Raw genomic sequence first — 21594 nt, forward strand, 5'->3', positions numbered from 1 at the left:
GATGGAGGGAAGTACAGGGTATTGTTCCAGTCTGTTTGTAGCACAGGTGCATTGTCCGAGGGGACATAGGAAGGGGAGCAATGGCAGTTCAAGGTGGACAGGGTGACAGGGTGGGACACAAGGGTGACAATCAGGAGAGTCTAATTTCCTGGTGGTGGCCTTGCCAAGTGTCTCTGGCTTCTGTCTGGATCGCAGGGAACTTTTGTGCGGTGGTTCTCCTTCTGCAGGGGGGGGTGCTGGTGGCTTGTGAGTCCTGTGGCAGGGCCTCCTGGCCACTGGCGGCAGCAGCAGCAATGAAAGGCTGTTCAGATGTCTGGCTAGTGGCAAGGGTCGGCTGTTGTGAGAATGCCTCTCTCATAATATTGGCCATGTCTGCTAGCACCCCTGCTATGGAGATCAGGGTATGTTGATGGCCTGCAAGTCCTCCCTGATCCCCTGGTACTGCCCCTCCTGCAGCTGCCTGTTCTCCTGCACATTGTCCAGGATCTGGCCCATCATGTCCTGTAAATGTTGATAGGCTCCCAGGATCTCTGCAAGTGCCTCCTGGAGAGTCGGTTCCCTGGGCCTGTCCTCCCCTGGCCCACAGCACTCCTCCCAGTTTCCCTGTTGGCCTGTGCCTCGGTCCCATTAACCATGTCCCACTGCCACTGACCCCATGTCCCTGATTGTTGTCGGTATGAGGTGTGGCCTGGGGTTCCTGTAGAGGTGGACACACTGCTGATTGACGTGTCCTGGAACAGAGGTGTGGGTACGCTGGGTGGGTGCTGTGGTGGTGTTTCCTGATGGGGGAGGCTCCGTGGTGGTGTGTGACTGGGCCTGGGTAACCGGATGTCCAGAGGTCCCTGATGGGCCAAGTAGGTCATCCAGATCCTGAAGACCAGAGTTGCTGTCATCACTGTGGGCCTCTTCATTTAGGGGTGCTGGGTAGTGCTGGCACCTCCTCTCTGTTGACATTGGCTGAGGTACCTGTTGGGATGTAAATGATGTGTTATGGTTTCTGTGCTTCACATATTGTGCATCCATGGCTTGCCCTCTTTGGTTGGATTTGCACTTGTAGCTTTCACTTGTGTATATTGGTGTATGGTGGGATAGTTAGTTCTATATAGTGTGCATGCTGTAGTGATGAGTGCCCATGCAGGGCTATGAGTGGTGCCCATGCATTGGTACAGCATGCCGGGCTTGGCATTGGAATGAGTGAGATGTGATAGTGGAGTGTGTGGGATGGAGTGGAGTGATGTGAGTGAGGGGGCTATGTGATGGCATGCAGGTAGGGGGGTAGTAGTAGTAGAGAGTTGACATACCAGAGTCCAGTCCTCCTCCTACTCCGGCCAGGCCCTCAGGATGCAGGATTGCCAAGACTTGCTCCTCCCATGCTGTTAGTTGTGGGGGAGGGGGTGGGGGTCCACAGCCAGTGCTCTGTACAGCGAGCTGGTGTCTTGCTGCAAAGGAACATACCTTCCCCTGTAGGTCGTTCCACCTCTTCCTGATGTCATCCCTAGTTCTTGGGTGCTGTCCCACAGCGTTGACCCTGTCCACGATTCTCCGCCATAGCTCCATCTTTCTAGCTATCGATATCTGCTGCACCTGTGCTCCAAATAACTGTGGATCTAGCCTGATAATTTCCTCCACCATGACCCTTAGCTCCTCCTCTGTGAAACGGGGGTGTCTTTGTGGTGCCATGGGTGTTGTGTGAGGTGTGTTGGTGAGGGTGTGTTGGGTAATGTGTTGGGGTGTGTGATGTGGGGGGTGTGTGTGCTGTATAGGTGTTAGTGTGTGGCTCTAGTTGTGTCAGTGGTCTTGATGTGTCTCTGCTGGCAATGGTTTGATTTGATAAAGGGTTGTGGGTAATGTCGGTGTGTGTTTTATAGTGGTGTGGGTGTATGGGTGTGTATGGGTGTCAGGTGTGTGTTGTTTGAATTTGTCCAAAGTGGTGTTGTTTTGTTTGTGTGCGTCCATTTTGAGTGTGACGGCATGTACCACTAATGGTTTACCACCTTTGAATGTCTGCCGTGGTGATTCGTGGGTCATAATGTGATGGGCGCTGTTCTGTTGGCGTAAAGGTGTGGGTTTTCGTACCGCCAGTTTATCACTGACCTTTGGGCTGGCTGATTTGTGTATGTGGCTGAATACTGATGGATTTGTGTGTGTGTGTCATAATATGGTGAACGGATATCCGCAGCAGTAAGTTGGCAGCAGTCAGCGTGGAGGTAAGTGGGATTTACCGCCAATGTCATAGTGAGGGCCTTAATGTTTATATATTTTATTTACTACACTAAAATGCAATTTAAACATGAATTTTAATATTTAAAATAATTGTCAACTTAATACCATTGATATATATTTCAACTAATTAGAAATTACAATTCCTTAAAACAATTAATGTAACAAAATAAATGTAAAATGTTTACAAAAATAATTTGCATATCATTAAAATAATTATCATAAACTTTATATTACACTATACATTTCTAAAAATCTCCCCACCCTTATCCCCTTAAAACCCAATATCCTGCTGCAAAAAAATTAGAAATCCATTACTTATATACATTAATATACCAGCAAACATAAATTTAAACAATTTCTTAATTAATAAACATATAGCATCAAAGACACTACAACAAATTGCATACTAATTAACACTTAGAAACAATATTACATACAATATTTTCTAAAACAATAATGTTATAGTGATATTAAAAACAACACTTAAACTATATTTCCACCTTCTACATTACTGTCCAGGCACTGCAATGATATTTTTGTAACACAATATTTATTTTTGACAGAGAAATAACACTGATTTTTTTTCTTACTTTCCTTCTTTTGCTGGCAACTAAGAGGTTCCATAGCAGTAGCAGAGCAGGAATCCAGTGATGGGGGTCAGAACCTCCAAGAAGATTCCTAATGAGGAGCCAGACAGAACAGTAGGGCCAGTTTTCAGAAGATGATCCTCCTCAAGCTCTCTTTTCACCTCCTTCATAGGACTGCAGGGGTGTGGAATTTAATACATATCTACTTGTCCATGGGGCAGGTTGCTTCATAACTGTACTTGCCTGTAGTGTGGAAAAACATTATGGCAACAACCTCATTATGTTAGAGCTCTGGTAATAGCCTCTCTGACTGTGCCAGGGCTAATACTATAGAGGGCAGGAATATTAGCAATTTCAAGACCTACCATAGCTATTTTCTTATTTTGCCACCTTCCCTGCAGATCTACATACAGGGGCTGGAGGAAGCATTAAGCAATAGTTCGGGGCTGGAATGCCTTTGAGCCTGTGCATACCGACTAAAATGCATGCTATAAGGATTTTCACCAGCTCTTCCCATACTGAGAAAGGTTGGAAATGTACTCCTGAGAAGGGCAGAAGATCTTCTAGGGTTGAGAAAAAAGTGGTTGGAGAGAGAGTGAATTCGTAACTGCTCAATAGATTTTCGCATGAGCAAATCTACATATGTATATTTGCTAGTACTTATATACAGTTCACAAATATTTTATAGGAGTATGATTTCCTGGTCTACGCTTGTAAATTCTTGTGAAGTTTCATGAAAGCCACTAATGCAAAGACATATACCATTGATGCACTTTTGTGATTGTCTTTAAGAATTGGGCCCCCAATTAGGTGTGGCGTTAACCAAGACTTTTAGGGCCTCATTATGACCCTGGCGGTTACCAGTTTGCCACGGTCGTGGTTGCGGTTGGAGTGCCGCCAAAGCAGTGGTCTGACCGCAACATAAAAACCGTGGCAAAAGCACCACAGTCGGACGCCAGGCACGTCACTTTTCGGCTGCCGAATGGTCTGGCGGTGCCAATGTTCCCAATCCACCAGGGCAGCAATGCTGCCCTAGGGATTACGACCCCTCTCTCCACCAGCGTTTACATGGTGGTTTCACGGCCATGTAAATGCTGGTGGAGATGGGGATCCGGGGACCCCAGGGCCCCCTCACTGCCCATGCACTTGGCTTGCAAGAGGCCGTCTCTATTATGAGCAGGGGATCAATGTTGTGTGTTTCCCACTGGGCCAGCAGGAAACATATAATGGGGCCAGAGGGAAGGAGACCAAACTGGCGGTCTCCTGACCTGCGGGAGCTTGGCGGGCAGCCTTTTCTGAGTGATAACCTTCTACTCTTCCACAATGAGCATATTGGCACACAAAGTAGGTTTGTTCAGTGCCAGGAACTACTGTGGCAATGTGTGCTTTTTGAGACCAATTGTTTTTTGCTTTTTGCAAATGTTTTGACAAAACCAAAAGACTGACCATCAATGTTGGGTCGAGTTGGTTGGCTTTGCTAGTGCTTTTTTATTTTTATGCTTTCAAGAAATAGTACCTAAAGTTTCACAGTAATTTAGCAAAATTTTCTTTTTCCTACTTGCATTTTTCTTCTGAACATTTTATTTTGAAAGCAAGGAAGCATCAATCTTGCTTATAGGCTTCTGAAAAGGGTTGCCTCTAATTGGAGAGCATTCTGGGAGCATTACAGATAGCCTCAGATTGGTAAACTTTTCAAATGTGTGTGTACACATTTTTTTTTACTCGAACCACCGTCAATGGTGCAGAAAAACCTTGCAGCATTTATTTAGAGTGCTCACCCTATTAATAAAGGGCTTGCATTAATGAACCGTAAATACAAGATCGAACAGCACTAACAAATATCATTTCAACTGCTGACCGTTCACTTTCCTACAATCTGGCTGCCTAAAGGTTTGTGCTGCAGGGGGTAGGGCCTCCTTGTCCCAAGGATAAAAAAAACATGAAAACGTTTTGTGCTTGACCCCAAACAATTTGTCCTGGGCGTCCGGCTATGGGAGTTCCACAGCCTTGATTCAATATTATATATTGGTGCACCCTGTGAAACAAATGTTGAATAACAGACATCCATCTTGTCTGGAGCAATTAACAGCATGTTATGTGAAACAGTGGTGGTCAAACTCAACAATGGAGACTCAACTCTCTACAGTGAAGACAACTATAGAAACTCAAGTTCAGACTCATCGCCATGCCAATCACATTAAAACAGACTGGAAGAACAGCCCTTTCTGAAGCTGGGGCAGAGCTGGGGGTCCTGCCTCTGCTTCTCTGCATGGCTCCTTATTGGCCTGAGGGATGCAGTGACTTGTGACTTGACAGCCACATATTAGCAGATGTACTGTGCTGTCTGAAGCATGTACAATATGTCTGCCAAAGACAAAGGAGTGTGCTGTGTTAGGGGATCATAATTGAAATGTGCCCCACACATGTGCAATCCAGACATCCATTTACAGAGTGCTGTGGTTTTAAACAACACTCTGGTGCTGCCGAACGTCTGAGAGGGAGGTTGTCACCTTAGTGGCTACCTGCCTGCCAGCCCCATTACAACTTTCCCGCTGGGATGACGGGTGGAAACCTCAAGGTTTCTGCCCGTCAGCGCAGCAGGAAAGTGGCAACAGAACCCTCGTAGTGCGCACTGTCTGCACATCTTTCTAAGGATATTGCTAAATACAAGAGGCTTTTCATAATCTCAAGAGAAAACACTTACATATTTAAGTATCAAAAACAGAGATGAGCTGGAATGCAATATTTAAATGAAAAGCTAAAATTCCTTTATAGTTATAACAAATGCCGTAAGCTATTGGCTAATTATCAGAGAATCACAAAATCAAGAAACTAAGTTTATGCAATAAGATCCACTAACTGATTTTTTTTGTTACAAATTCAATGGATATTGAAAGGGAGTTTTTATAATTTTACAAATGATTATACACTAACTCCTCAATACCGTCTGATCAGAGTATTATTAATTTCTTACTATGCTGCTGTTTATCTACTGTCTCTACCAAGACAGAAGAATATCATTGATGAACTCTTCTCCATTGAAGATTTCAATATAGCTATCAAACCTCAAATATCTGGTAAACTCACTGGTCCTGGTGGGATTCCCTCAGAATTCTATAAGGAGTTTTCACCTATTCTAACTCCAATTTTGATGCCCTACTAAAAGGATTTTAATTGTTTTCCATAGAATTTTATTAGATTTCTTATTGTAATGGGAATGACAAAGAGGCAAATACAGGTTGCAATCTTTTAATAAATATTTCACAGTGAAACCACTCTCTCTAAGCTTTAAGCAATGTAATAGTGGTGTTATCACCTGCCAATTAAGGAATTGAGCTCTTTATCGCCATCCTCGTTGTCCTGCCAGAGGGACCAGTGTCCATGTATGTGTCGCTATCAGTCCCTTCCCACTGCAGGATATTTGGGCTCTGAATATGTATGTAGTGTGGGGTGTGTTATCTTTCCCTTCTCAGTGTCAGTAACTTAGAGGAGACCTCCAGCTGCATCGGGTCTCCATTGTTTGGAAGTGCTTCCACCATAGCCCCTAAATTGTATTGCACTGATGAGGACAGCCTCTGGAATGATATACTTTCTTTTCCATATGAATACATCGGTCCATACCTAGCTGCCACTCTTTGACAGGAGGGGAGCTCGGTGATCTCCGCCTGTGGAACTCAGTTGCACAAGTGCTCCCTATGGTCTAGGAGGAAGGACACAGCACAGTTCAAAATCTGCTGCAAACTAGAAACAATAGACTTACTAGGTAGACTGATTACTTCGCCTGGCTGAGGTCAACTGGCTTCTAGGGGAATGTCCAAGCATCCCTTATGGAGATGCTCTTCGACAGCACTCACCTCCTTGGCAATAAGGCATATTCGGTGCTTGAGCATTCCAAGAGCAGCAGGGCTACCACCTTGTTGTTGGGACTCTCAATGGACCCACGGCAGCCGTATTCAACCTTCAGATCCTTCCATGGTTATGGTAAAGGCTACCGGCCACACCAATTTTCAATCAGCCACGACAGCCAACAGGGTATGCAGTACTTTCTGGGCCATGGTCATAGTTCTCACAAGCCATGTGGGACCGAAAGCCAGAGATCTGCCCAATCCGTCACGCTAGTGCTTGCACCCTCCAAACCACTTTGATATGCCCTCAATACTTCACAGGCAACGAGTCGGCAGCAGGATCAAACACCATATGTCTACCTTGCAGTCCGTAACTTCAAAAAAATGGGTGGTCCAAATATTTCAGCGGGGTAACACACTTTCATTCAAAGAAACCATGCTGCCCATGCCACCGTCCTTAGATTGACGGACCGATGACCACCTCTCCCTGCTGTATCAGGAAGTGCAGGCCAAAGGAGCCATTGAGAGGGTGCCGACATCATAATTAGGCTAAGGTTGCTACTACTATTATCTGGTGACTAAAAAGGAAGGCGGCATCCACCCTATACTGGACCTTCACCCTCTCAACGACATCCTGAAAAAGGAGAAATTCTGGATGCTCATGTTGGCTCAGGTCCTGTCTGCCCTGGACCCTACAAATTGGATGGTAGCATTAGACTTGCAGGACACATATTTCCAAATCCCTTCCTACCGACCCATAGACATTAACTGTGGTTCACAGTGGGCCATGAGCACTTTCAGTTCACTGTGCTCCCCTTTGGCCTTGCCAGCACCCTCGGGTGATGGTTGCAGCTCATCTTTGGAGTTCAGGGATTCCAGGCTTCCCCTAACTCGATGACTGACTGTTGAAGGCGGGTTTGCCCCAGACGGTCGTCACCCAACTCCGGACAATGGTGGACCTCCTGATTTCACTGGGGTTAACTATCAATGTTCTGAAGTCACACTCGACTCAGTCTCAGGTGCTCCCTTTCATCTGAGCCATTCTGGACAGAGTGCAATTCTACACCTATCCTCCGCAGCAGTGAGTCCAGGATATTCAGGCTATGATTCTGATGTTTCAACCTCTATTCCCTAGTCTGGATTTTGGTGAGACTGACACTTAGGGTTATGGGTCTCCTGGCGTCCTGCACCCTGCTAGTAAAGCATGCCCATTGGCATAAGCAGACTCTGCAGTGGGATCTGAAGTCTTAGTGGGCGCAGCTTCAGGGGAATCTTTCTGACGTAAACTAGATATTGGAGGGTACTGCAAAAGACCTGCAGTGGCAGATAATGAACTGCGATTGGGTCAGCAGCAGACCTCCTCCCATCCCCATCCAGATCTCACAGTTGTAACAGATTCATCACTCCTGGGTTGGGGTGGCCATCTGAGAGAGGTGGAGATCAGATGACTCTGGTCTCTGGTAGAGTCTCAGCTCCACATCAACTTGTTGGAGTTGAGAGAGAGTCACTTGGCATTAAAAACTGTCCTCCTTTCAATCAAGGGAAGGCTGGTACTGCTCAAGATTTTCTGGATCCAGTCTGATGCCGGGGGATAATTCCAAGGTGAGAAATCTGCAGATAGATAAGAGTCACTACCAGATGAGGCATTACCAAAGGTTAGTAACTTGTTTGTCGTAGCCTCAAAAAAGTCCCATAGCAGACGCCCACTTGTGATGGCCTCATTATACAGATATAGCAGATGGGTGCACAAGTGAGGTGTAATTTGTTTTTTCATTCTATAGAGAAAGCCGAATGGGGTGTTCCCTGATTGGATGGTCACAGTTTAATTTAGTGTGATTGGGAGTTGCTAGGACTACCTCTCAAAGTGGTATACAGATCGGGCTGGGAGATCTTTGACCAATGAGAGTTGGCATTTTAACTCTGTAGAAGGACGATGCACAATTAAAGATCAGAAATATAAAGCAAAAGTATCAGCAATGTCTTTGGCCTCTACCCTCTGGGGGTCTGCAGGTTAGGCAGAAGTTTGGACAGATAAGCTCCTTGAAACACTCACTGGTGATTTGCTGAGCTTTAAAAATCCTGATTGATTGATTTTTAATTGTCAACCAGAAGTGTAACTTGCTAGATTTATCTACACAGCCACAGTGAGGCCATCCAAAAATGCGTCTCCCAGTGTCAAAAGTGAGGTTATTTATTTGGGATCTAGTTGTCTCCAGGTCCCATGGGAAAGCCAAGTTACTGGTGTTCTAAATCACCCATTCCAGTTGGCCAGTTTGTGACTCCAGAGCAACTATTTTGTGTGACCTCTCTCTTCTCTCCCTGCTGATGTAGGACCTCGCCTTGTACCTGACCACTGTCTTAAATGCCTCCCAGAGGACTGAGGCTGATTGGACTGAATTTTCATTGAATTCCAGAATGTCGCACCACACGCTCATTATCCAAGTACCTCAGGTTCTATCAGAAGGGCTGTATAAGTGAAGCAGAATTGGGGTATGATCGGAGATACTTCTGTATAGTATTTCTATTGCTGCTAATCAGTATGGTGATCAATCCGGGAGAATGGAATGAATTGTGGGCGTTTGAGAAGTATGTATATGTTTTGTCAATCGTATGCCAGAGACACCAGGCATCCCCTAATCCAAAGGCTTCTGTCAGGTTTTAGTTTTAATGGGAGTTGAGGACAAGCTCTTTGCAGGGGCCAAGTGTCATGGTGTGTGAATATGACTGCATTAAATTCTCCCCCAATCAGGCGATGTAGTATCGACTCCAGCACCACTCGGTGGAAAAATGATGACAGAAAAGATCAAGATCGTCCTTATATGGAGCCTGTATTAAGGACAAACCGGCCCAAGGAGGCTAGTGTCATCTTTCTTATTATCATGGGAACAGATTTATAGAGGAGGGTGGCTACTCCCCCAGAGTCGGAGGCAAAACTTGCATGGAAGCGGCGTCATCATCTGTGCCTCCAGTCTCTGTGGTCCAGTGGCTCCCAAAGTGCATGATCAGATGGACTTCTGTATTGCGTGGTTGTGTACGCATTATCTCCTTCCGTTCCTCTAACCGTTTCAATAGACTTTCAAACAGCACAATCGTGCTTTAATTAAAACTGAGTAATTGAGTGAGAAGGTAACCCAGCGGGGTACTCAATTACAGGATGAAATAGCAAGATGAGCACCATGACGGCTAACATCAACACCTGCATACCTTCTGCACTATAAATAGAAAAGTATTTATCAATATCTTAAAAAGTAAGTGAGGCCATAGTTTCAGTAAAAACAGCAGTCAACAGGGTGCAAAGAAGAAGCTAACCAGATTTCAGTGCTCAAACCAAAATAGCTGTACAAAGTATTCTAGAAAGAGCCAAGTGTTGGAAAACTTCAATAGGCCTCATTTTTCAAATGTGGGTGCAGAATTACTAGCTTTGCCAATGCTTGTTTGAATAGCCATACTTAGTTGCCAAAACTGCTCTAACATGGCTGCTGTGCATCTGCATGCATGCTCATGCCAGGTAAGCATCTTGGAACGCTTTTGTTCACAAAGTATAACAAGCCATGTCAAGATGTAAGACTGTGCATCTGCATGCATGCTTACTCACTCAGCGACCATGTGTTAATGATAATTTTTGTTATACTTTATCCTTAATTTACCATTCCAAGACAGCTGATGGTAATTTTAGAACAGAACATATTAAACAAACTATGCACAGGGATGCCATGTAAACACCCAGAACCAAGCGGCTTGTTTGCAACATGTAGCTGCGAAACCCTTGCAAAGTTAACAAGCCTTTGCAATGCAACGGGTCTTGCATTTGCTTGAGTTAGAGCTATTAGCGTTGTAAACTCCTAACCAAACTTTTCTTGCCACATAAATTGAAAGAAAAAAAACAAGTGCTATGTAATACCCAGCACTATTGCGCTGTGTTGAAAATAAGATAAAGTAGTTGGCCAGTGCGCCCGAGGAGGTCTAAACACCAGAAAAAACATTGCGTGTGCATGCCTTTCACTAATGAAATCAAGTGGATTTTAAAAGGCAAGCCCATGAACCAATGAAAGTGACAGGTGTAACATGGGCGTGGTTAAAAGCCCAAAGACAGATTACAACAGGGACGGAGCGGTTGTGCGCTCCATCCTAAAAACTGAGACAAGGAAGTGTGGGAGAGCCATAAAAACCAGGGAAACAGGCAGCCCAGCAGCAGTAGGCAGATACATGGCCCTCATTTAAGGGAAGGGAATGGGCACAAGACTAACTGACAAACAGAGCTGGGATGAGGGGAGAACTGGTGGGAAGAAGGACGAAGGTGGAAAGGGTAGAGAGCAAGGAAATCCTGGTACTACTATTAAGTGCTAGAATATTGATGAAAAAACAGTTCTATGATGTTAGCAGTAGAAGAATACAACTCAACCAATCAAAATGATGTTACAGAAGCTATGCTCACGGGTTGTATGATGGAACCACGCATGCTGGAACCACGCATGCCTTATCAACGTGTCGGAAGAACGACCTCGTTGTTTCCATGCATACCTTCACCACGCATGCCTTTACAATAAATTTTCGTTGTAAAAGAATAACTAGTAAAGGCTTGTATGGAAACGCCATGCAAAACAGCATGCATGGTTTTATCATTCCACCCCCACCCGCCCTGAGGCCCAAAACTCCTCCCACCCCTAATACCTAAACTATCCCGACCCTCCCACCCGCCTTAAAAAAAACTATCCCAACACTCCCACCCTCACCCCTATAAAATAAAGTACCCTGACCCCTCAACCAAAACCTAAAACAAACTACCCCAACCCCCACCCCATAAAAGTAAACTACCCCGACATCCCCACCCACCCTGAGCCCTAAAAAAACCAAAATAAACTACCCCAAACCCCCACTCGCCCTGAGCCCTAAACAAAACCTTCCCCACCCCTAAAAACTAAACTACCACGACATCCCCCAACCGCTCTGAGCCCTAAAACCTTGCCCCCTAATAAGTAAACTACCTCGAGCTCCCCCACCCACCCTAAGCCCTAAAAAAACATAAACTAATAAACTATCATGACACCTGCCCAAGCCTGTAAGAACTAAACTACCCCAACCCACCATGAGCCATAAAAAATAAAATACCCCGACTCCCCACCCCTAAAAACTAAAGCTAAAGTACCCCGACAGCCCCCACCCACCCTAAGCCCTAAAACCGCCCCACCGCTAAAAACTACCCATCAACCCTGACCCAACTCCACTTACCTCACCGCGTCCTCTCCCGATCCTTCCTCCTCTACTCTCCTGCCTCCCTTCCTTAACCATCCCCCACCCCTTTAAAAATAAACTACCTTGCCCCACCCTAAAAAAAAAATACCCAAACCCCCATCCCCGCCCCTTAAAAAATAGAATAGACCGACCACAGCCCCCCACCCACCCCAATCCCTTAATCCACCCCACCACGCCTGCCCCAGCCCCACTCACCTCACCATGCCACTCCTGCCCTTAGCCCAACACCCGACCATAATTCCTTAAAAAAATACCCAAACCCCCACCCATGCCCCTTAAAAAACAATAGCCCGCCACAGCCCTCCAGACCCCCACCCACCCCAATCCCTTAATCCACCCCCCACCTCAGCCCCACACACCTCACTGTGTCACTCCCACCCCTTGCCCGACCTCTTTGAGCACGTCTGACTTTATTTGGTTTCTTATCTTTAATTTATAAGAGGACGTGCCAAACCGCCAATGTCATAATATGGCGGTATGTACCGCCAGCCTGTTTGCGGTACTACTGCCACTACAACACCGACATACCGCCATATTATGATATTGGCGGTTTGGTAAAAGCCAAGCCTCCAGCCCGGCAGCCATCACTAGGCCGCCCATGAGAATATGACCCCGCACACCACCATGGTTTCTTTGGCTTTTTTACTGCCACAAAACCATGGCAATAGGCACTATCAGTGCCAGGGAATTCCTTCCCTGGCACTGATAGGGGTCTTCCCTGCCCCCCTCCCCAGAGTCCTCCCCCACCCTCCCCCTCCCGACCCCCCTGACATACACACATCTACACGCACAGACATACACACGCATACACACACGCATAGCCACATTCACCCACGCATGCATACATGGATGCACACACGCATCCACTCACACTGACATACATACAAGCACACATGCATTCACACATCACAACATACACGCACACTCACATCCATTCATGCACACACGCATTCCACACACCCCACCCGCATGCACGCACACATACACACACACACAACACCCCCCTCCCCTGTCGGAGCACCCGACTTACCTGCTTGCAGGGGGTCCTCCAGCAGGAGAAGGGACGCAGCGCTGCTGCCAGCAGCAGTGTCCGCCAGCAGAACACTGCCAGGCCGTATCATGGATCATGATACGGTCGGCGGCAGTTTACTGGTGTGGCGCTGCTGCTGGTATTAGTAACTAGAACATGATTTTCTAACAAGCAGTTCTCACACAAATGTTATAACATCTTCTAGATGTGGTCAACTCAGCTAAAACAATGCACGTATTAATTCTCTCCAAGCGTACATTTGTCACAGTAAATTTAAACAGTGCAACTTAACATGAGACCTTGCAAGTAGGTCCAGACCTCGCTAACTTAAAGCCTACAATTTATAAAGTAAACACATAATAAGTAATCATTAATATAACATACTACTACATTAATCTAAACCTGAGCACATCAATTTGTATTAATAATACATTAATAAGCAAGTTGTACACTTAATAAAATACCTTAAACCCCCACCACGCCCCTTCAAAAAAAAATATCCGCACCCAGCACGCCACCCACCCCATTCCCTTAATCTGCCCCCACCCCAGTCCTACTCACCTCTCTGCATCACTCCCGCCCCTAGCCCAACAGCCACCCTAATTTCTTTTTAAAATACCCACCCTTGCCCCTTAAAAAGCAATATACTGCCCCCAGCCCCCCACCCACCCTAATCCCTTAATTCACCCCACCCCTGCTCCAGCCCCACTCACCTCACTGTGTCATTCTCGCCTCTAGCCCAACCCCGCCACCATAATTCCTTAAAAAAATACCCAACCCCCCACCCCACCCCTTAAACAAAAATAGCTCGCACCCAGCCCCCCACCCACCCCATTCCCTTAATTTGCCCCTACCCCTACCCCAGCCCCACTCACCTCATCGCGTCACTCCTGCCCCTAGCACAACCCCCTACCCTAATTTCTTTAAAAAATACCCAAACTCCCCACCCTCACCTCTTAAAAAGCAATATCTCGCCCTCAGCCCCCCACCCACCCTAATCCCTTAATCCTCCCCCACCCCACTCACCTCACCGTGTCATTCTCGCTGTGTCATTCTCGCCTCTAGCCCAACCCCCTACCCTAATTTCTTTAAAAAATACCCAAACTCCCCACCCTCACCCCTTAAACAAAAATAGCTTCCCCGACCCAATCCCTTAAACCACCTCCCACCCCTGTCCCATTTACCTTACTGCGTCCTCTCCCAAACAAAGCAAGGCTGTTTTTGTGCCTTAACCACGCATATGCGTAGTTCAGCACATGTGTGGCTAAGGCGCAGAAACAACCACACGTTGTAAACAACGCAGACGTTTCCCACGCTTACAGGCTGGAACACAAGCAAGAACTGGGAGGAAAACCATTGAACCAGGAGCACTGAACTGAGGTAAGTAACAAATCCATTCAGTCATGATCACGGGCTGACCCAAAGGCTACTCTATGCAATGTGTTGTAGAAAACAGGGCTTTGACAGCAGCCAGTCAAAGCTGTCCATAGACAAGAACTACAAAGGCAAGGGTGATACACAAGAAAGGGGAGATAACTATTTGCCACACAAGAGACAAGGTACCATTCCCCGCCTTCTCAAGCCTCGAACATGCCAAATTAGGATGTGTGTATTCACAGAGTGCCTAGGACACTCGTCAGTGTCAACCAAAAACTAAAGCAAAGCACATATCATGACCAGACACCAACCAGAAGTAAAGGAAAAATTAATTTTCCCGCCGACCAACTCAAGTCAGGCATCTATCGTATACACCCAAAGTGCACCTGCGATTTTAAAATACATTTGTGAAGACTAATAATTAAATTAATATTTACATTTACAACTAAAATTACAATCTTACCAACTTCTTCACGTTTTGACTTCACACTTGGCTGGTCCTACCAGAACACTGAGGTACAATTTCAGTAAAGCAATTTAAACAAACGGAGGAGCTGAAACCTGGTGATTATGCACCTACGCCTTTATCAGACCTGGTTCCACCTAGTGGCTATGAGAGGAGTAATAGCTCCACCTTGGCGACCAGGTTGAGCCAGGGCTGAGAAGTGAAAAATAATTCCTGAAAAATTGTCAAGATTCTCTTGCAACACGACTATTATCCTTCTGTTTGTTCCAATATCATCATCCTGAAACAATTTAGACATCTCTCAAATAACTGATTCCTTAATGAGTTTGGTGTTTTAACTTTATGTTTCAAAAGGGAAATAACATCTTATTTCCCTACTTTTCCCAATATTCTAATCAGTCTTGAAATAAAAATGCAGGCCAGGTCATTAAAAGACAAGTTGTTGAGAGACACTGTATTAGACAGACCCAGACCATAACCAACGAGACAAGGTTTTAAAACATTCCATACTAAACAGTACATTACATCGGACTTAAGGCTAAAATCATTAAAAACATTTAGAAAAGCAGATACTGATAAATTAATACATCAATGCTCATACACTTTTAAATAACATCTAGCAGCTGTCCCTGTGGGCCTGAGTCCTGTTGAAACTCGCTTTTAGCCGACCCAGGTCAGAGTGCTAAGCTACAGTTTCTAGGAAGCCATCTAAAAATAAGCATCTGTAAAGCGAATAGATATGATGTTGGCTGCTGAACTTTTAGCTTTGGCACTGCTTATTTTATGAATGGGGTTTGTATAAACGCACACACTGTACGAAAACAAGTATTGTCTAGAAGTCAAAATGCATGGATATATCTACAGATATATGTGCATGTTTGTGTGTGTATATATGTATATATATATATATATATATATTTTTTTTTCTTTTTTTTTTTTACCTAGTGGCGGTCGCCACTAGGTAGTTATAGCTAGGGCCATGTTATGTTTCCATAGAAAAAGCGTTCTTTGACTTGCCTATATCTTTGGTACAGTTTGATGAATCTTCACTAAAAATTTCAGAAAAAGTACCCTAGTGATTCTTGTTGCACGCAGAAAGTTTCGGGGTGAGAGGAAGAGAGGCTCAAAAAAGTTGCATTTCCAATGTTAATTCCCATAGGACCTTTAGACACAACTACAGCACGACCCACTGGATGGAATTACGTCATATTTGGAAGAAAGCTGGCTTTAGGTATGCAGATTACACTTTTGTTCATTTGCTGTAAATCCATTGAGTAGTTTTTGAGAAATTTAAGGAAATACAAATTTACATATCTCTTTCTGCAACAACTTCACAAATAATGACAAGCTTGTGCAGAGAAATGCACATCTCTGATTGGCTGCCAACACTTCATGGCACCCATCTTGGGGCTCGGCTTCAGCCAAGTCCATCAAGAAAATGTAAAAAAAAACAACAAAAAAAACAGGAGGGACCCCGCCAGAGCAAAAAAACCATTTTGTTGGGAAATTTGAAGAATTTGCGAATGTGCAGCAAAAATGTTTTAAAAAACAAGCTCAGATCCCTGCACTTGTGTTTTTTTTTAAGCCCCCCTGGTTGGCCAGGTCCCAGGAGCAAAGTAAAAAATTAGGCGGGCAAACAGGGCCCCCTTCCTGGGCTTTTCAGTGCCCTGGTGATTGCCAAATCCCCGGGGCTTTTTATTCATTTAATGGGGTGGCTGTGCACCACCCCTTGCAGCCCCGGGGGCCAACACCTCCTTGGGGCTTGAGTGTATATTAATGCGGGGGTTTCACAGCCCCCACAGCCCAAGGGACAGCCACCTCCCTGGGGCTTTCTTCTAATTGCATGTGGGAGGGCCACGCGGCGCCCCTGCAGCTGCGGGGGCCACTAACTGCCTGGGGCAAACATGAAAAAAAGAAAGGGGTTCTGTTTTCAACCTCCCACATCCCCGCAGGTTGCCACCTCCCTGGAGCTAAATTCACATTTGGAGGTGGGGCCGTGTGGCCTCCCTCGAGGAGCCACAGATGGCCCTAGGGACACCCCCACTGACTGCACCCACCAAGTAAACGCAAACAAAGTCAGCTGTCTGCAAGTGTGTGCTGTCAAACAGCTATCTCTTACAGAAAGCGGGGAAGGCATTTGAAACCATTGCTTCCGCAAGCAGGGTATTAAAAGCAGCTTCCTGCTTGGGGGAGCAATGCCGCCTCCCGCAGGATGTGGGGTCCCGGCTAGGACTGCGGAGGCCTTGAGGCTGCCCCACAGTCCTGCCTCCCTCTCTCTTCTATCCCAAAAAGGAATGAGAGAGAGAGAGAGAGAGAGAGAGAGAGAGAGAGAGAGAGAGAGAGAGAGAGAGAGAGAGATTGTCATTGCATGGTCTCTCAATGCAATTACTTTAAAGAGTGAGACTAGCAATATGTTTGTTACGAAGGTTATAAGTAAGTTTTCATGCACTCCATAACAGCGTCCCCTCTGGCCTACTGGTAACGCTCTTGGATAGCTACACATTAGGTTGAAGTTCATGTCCTGCTGTTACATGGTAGTGTCTCTGCTTATTTACTAGTGTTTTGAGTTTCAAACGCTGTGTGTGACGGGACATTTAAGTCCTTTTGCATTCAGATTCTTTGGGTTGAATGTCAAAGTTTAAAGGTTCCAACCTAGGTGTGTCTCTGATTATTTACCTGTTTTAATGTCTTTTCAACTTTAAATATTTAAGGTTCACACTGCAAGGTGACCTCACTCTTTTTAATTGACAAATACATTTTTCTTTTCAGTTTGTCCAGAAATATCTCATTCTAAGTATATCATTCATGAAAGCCTAAAAGAATCTTGATCTCTCCCTCTCACTTTTTCTCTGTCTCTCTTTCAATCTATTTCTCCCAATCACACACCCATCCATACTCTCACGCACCCACTCACTGACCCACTCAAACTCTCACACACCCACTCACAGACTAACATAAACCCTCACGTATCCATTCACACTGACGCACCCACTCACAGACCCATTCAGACTCTCACACACCCAATCCCAGACTAACTGAAAACCTCACGCACCCACTCACAGACACACACAGTCACTGACGCATCCACTCTAACACCCAGGCGGACACTCTTACACCCACTGCCACACCCAGATACACCCTGTCACACCTATTCTCACGCCTAGAGAGACAGGTCATGGCCAACTCCAGCTGTGCATGGACAAAAGCCGTGGGTTTAGGTGGTTGGGGGGGTTGGCCGCAGCATCTTGCCGCAGATCAGGCCCTGAGGCCAACCCCGGATGTGCAAGGCCAAGAGTGGTGCACAGCACAGAGTTGGGAGGTTATAGGGGTTGGCCGCAGGGCCTGGCCTCAGGCCATATCCTGGAGTCAACCGCCACCACGCACGGCCACAGGCCATGCACGTCGGTGGTTGGATTAATGTATAGTAATGAAAATTGCTTTACGTTAAAAAACCATAGAAATTCACTGAAAAAAAAAAGGTTACAGTAAGGTTATAGTTAGGCTCACATTTTCAAGATACAATTCCCTAGAAATTCACCTGTTGTAGGTAGCGCTCTCTCAAATAACTATGACTTGTGCCCTAAGGTAACAATAACTCACGCCCTGACAATGCACTGCTAATTACCCCACAAATTACGGCACTCATGATAACATCGTTGATGATATCAATGTAATATTTTCAGTCAAATGTTTGATGAAAAAACTGTGCATGGGGGAGTGCGAGTTATAGTTACTTGAGCAGCTGCAACCCCTGGCTTGCTCCTTGTGACCCCTAGCATTGCATTTGTGATCCCTGGCCTCAGAGGTGGCAAATTCAGTGCCGGAAACACAGGAGCAGCTTGTAATGTAATGGACATCGGTTGGGGCTGCAGTCTTTTTTGTCAATTTTTATCACACTAGTAGTAAATGATAACAAATTATTCACTATTAGTATAATAAAATTGGAGTACAATAGGCTGGAATGTGACCCTCCTTAGCAGTTGAGGGAAGTAAAAAATGTTTTTAAATGTATGTTGTATTCATGCATGCAGGTGAGAATGTGTGTTAGGTGAAAGATTGTGTGTATGTGTGATTGTGTGTATGTGTAAGCAAGTGTGTGTGTGAGCGAATGTAAAGATCAAATAGCATGTGATGTCACTTCCGCTATCCCTGGCCTTCTAGTGAATTGAAGTCCAGGTCGGAGATTCCTGTAAGAATGCATAATATATTCATATATATATTTTGTTTTTTTTTATTACACAAAAATGGTCTTGCTTAACGCCAGACCTAACAAGAATTGACAAAGTCAATAGGTCTGGCATTGGCACGCACCCATCCTCTTGGCTTTTCCAATGCTTGTTTTGTTTTGTCATTGTTTTTGCAAAATTTTATTGTTATGGGAACTGGTGGGACCTCACCAATTTAAAAACAAATGCCTAGAAGAAAAAAAAAAATTGGTCAGATATTTATGTAGTAGTGTCTAGCATTAAGGAAACTACTTTGTGAGAGTTTGTGTTCATTTTGAAAGATCGCGATGCCGCCATGCAGAGTGAAGTTAGCCAATGGCTGTAGTGGGCTGACCAATTGCCCCATGCTCTATACTGAAGTGTGAGGCAGAAGCATGTGACTGTCAACATTCCAATGGATGATGAGTGCTATCTGAACGCACCCCCCAATTAAGTATACAACATATATATCATTTTAGTAAAATCTATAGGTATAGCTAGTGTCAGACCTAAGATTAGAGAAAGGTTTGAGAGATCACCTGTGAGGACAGCGTTGCCAGCATTGTGGTATTTTTAAAGACTAACAATGGCCCAAACCTGAACCGTTCTTACAGCCCCACCACTCTTCTCACTGCAGATTGGAAAATATTTCTTAAAATATTAGCAAATTGTCTTCCTCTATTAGTCCAACATTGACATTCAGTGGTGAAGCATGGTTTTCAGTATGACCCCCACTATGGCCTACATGAACCATGCTTACAATTTGAACTCTATCTATATATTTCTTGCTGCATAAAAGCCATGTGAAATGGTCAGGTGGGATTATTCATGGGTAGTGTGGTCTAGTGTGGAATTCCAACAGCATTCGTACAAACTTTCAATACTCTATCAACAACCAACATACTTCCTTCTTGTCAAGCCTACCTTATCCACTCCCTTTCACACTGAGAGATAAACACAGCCAGGTCGCTGGTTGTCTCTTTGCCTCTTTGCTTTATGTTTAGAACAACAGTTGTGGGTATTCTGGAATACAAAAACCAGAAACATTGAAAACACCCTTTCTTGAAATGTAATACCGGTACAAACCGTGGGCACGGAACTAATACACTTCATGTTAATTATTTCTAACAGCACACTGTAAGATCAGCTGGCTGCAAGGGCAAACACAAGCTACCCTCACTTGCCTTGTATCCCATACAGATGCGGATTGATGCTCATCCTCACCACTAACCTTGCTGTCTGGATGACCACAGTCACTGATGAATCCAGCCACTTGAGCAGAGAAATGATGGAGTCCTTGAATTACACAAAAAAAGATGAGATGGAGTTTCTCAGCAAGGATGGTAAGAAAAACCTCTCTCAAGTTAAGCAGCGGTGGATGGGATCTATTTGGAAAGACATTCCAAAGCTTATTTAATTTTTTCAAAGAGTGCCCCTAGTATTCTTGGAAAAACAACTGTTCCTCAACGGATAATGCTGACAACAAGTTTACCCCGCTCTGAAATTGAGTGAAGAGGTCTCCTGTACTATAAAGCGAAAGGAGAGTCAGACAGTGAAAGAAGAAATACCTTTTCTAGAGAGGGGCTGCTATCTGAAGAAATTTAAATGTTGCAATTGGTTAATCAGCAAATGTAAAGGCTGATTCAGAGCCAATGTATGTCTTAATGGAGAAAAACATTTGAAGTTTCATTATGTCAAAGGGTTATTCTTTTTGATAGGTAGAGTGCAGGTGTTGTGTAGCCATTTTAGTTATAGCTTCATACACGTTATTTTAGCAAACTAGGCCTGCAGCTGTGCACTTTAAACTAGATATATTTTATCCAGCTTTGTTTATTATTTTAACAATAGCCACATCTGTGGTCTTGTTTTATTTCTCTTTATCTAGCTGTTCTTTGCATAGGTTAGCACTGTGTTCTTAAACAGACGTTTCTTTCACTCTGTGCTTTTCTCAAGGCTGCAGTAAGATAGGTTGCCGGTAAACATGGTAATGCTTTGTCTCTAGTGTTCATAGAAACATATACACTCTTACGTAGGGATTCTTTTTTGGAACATCAGTTGTTTTATTATAAAAACACTACTTTGACCCATGTATGCTAGAGGGAGATTCCAGCCAGTTGACCACGACTGTATGCTGACTGCTGAGTGCTTCGCTACAGCTGCTTATGTAGACTACAGGCCTCTTGCTCAGGTATGAGGGATGATGTATTCCCAGGGGAACCTGAAGGGCAGAACTAGAGCTTAACATGCTGTGGTCTAACATAGCCTAGGAAGGCTGCAATAAGATAGGTTACTCTCCTTGTCACTATTTCAATCCTGTCATGCTTCATCGTCCTAGTTATTGCAGTACATGTTTTATTATCTAAGATGCAGTTGTTTCATTAAAACCTTATTGAAATATATACTGCCTCGGATTGCCCTTGTATATGTGAGACTAATGTAACTGAAAGAAAATGATGCGATCTGAGTGACCACGATTTCCCTGAGGAATCAATTGTGTCATGCATTCGGCTGCCCAATCATCGCTGCTCTTTGGTGGAGATGAGGCACTGCTAGTTAGCTGGAGCAAAACCCGGATTAGGCCGACAGGTGTCACCTGTAGTGGGTTCAG

The 21594-nt window shown here is 44.9% G+C and overlaps 1 protein-coding gene across 2 annotated transcripts in view; it reads left to right on the forward strand.

Annotated features, from left to right (window-relative positions):
• LOC138245980 (proton channel OTOP2-like) overlaps window positions 1–21594 on the forward strand; it is a 255059-nt gene that overhangs the window by 131147 nt on the left and 102318 nt on the right. For both annotated transcript variants that reach the window (XM_069200101.1, XM_069200102.1), the window contains exon 5: window positions 20187–20329. In XM_069200101.1, the coding sequence (XP_069056202.1) occupies window positions 20187–20329 (143 nt within the window). The remainder of the gene's footprint in view (window positions 1–20186; window positions 20330–21594) is intronic.

This window comes from Pleurodeles waltl, chromosome 7 (assembly GCF_031143425.1).
Source record: "Pleurodeles waltl isolate 20211129_DDA chromosome 7, aPleWal1.hap1.20221129, whole genome shotgun sequence".
In the NCBI taxonomy this organism is placed as follows: Eukaryota; Metazoa; Chordata; class Amphibia; order Caudata; family Salamandridae; genus Pleurodeles; species Pleurodeles waltl.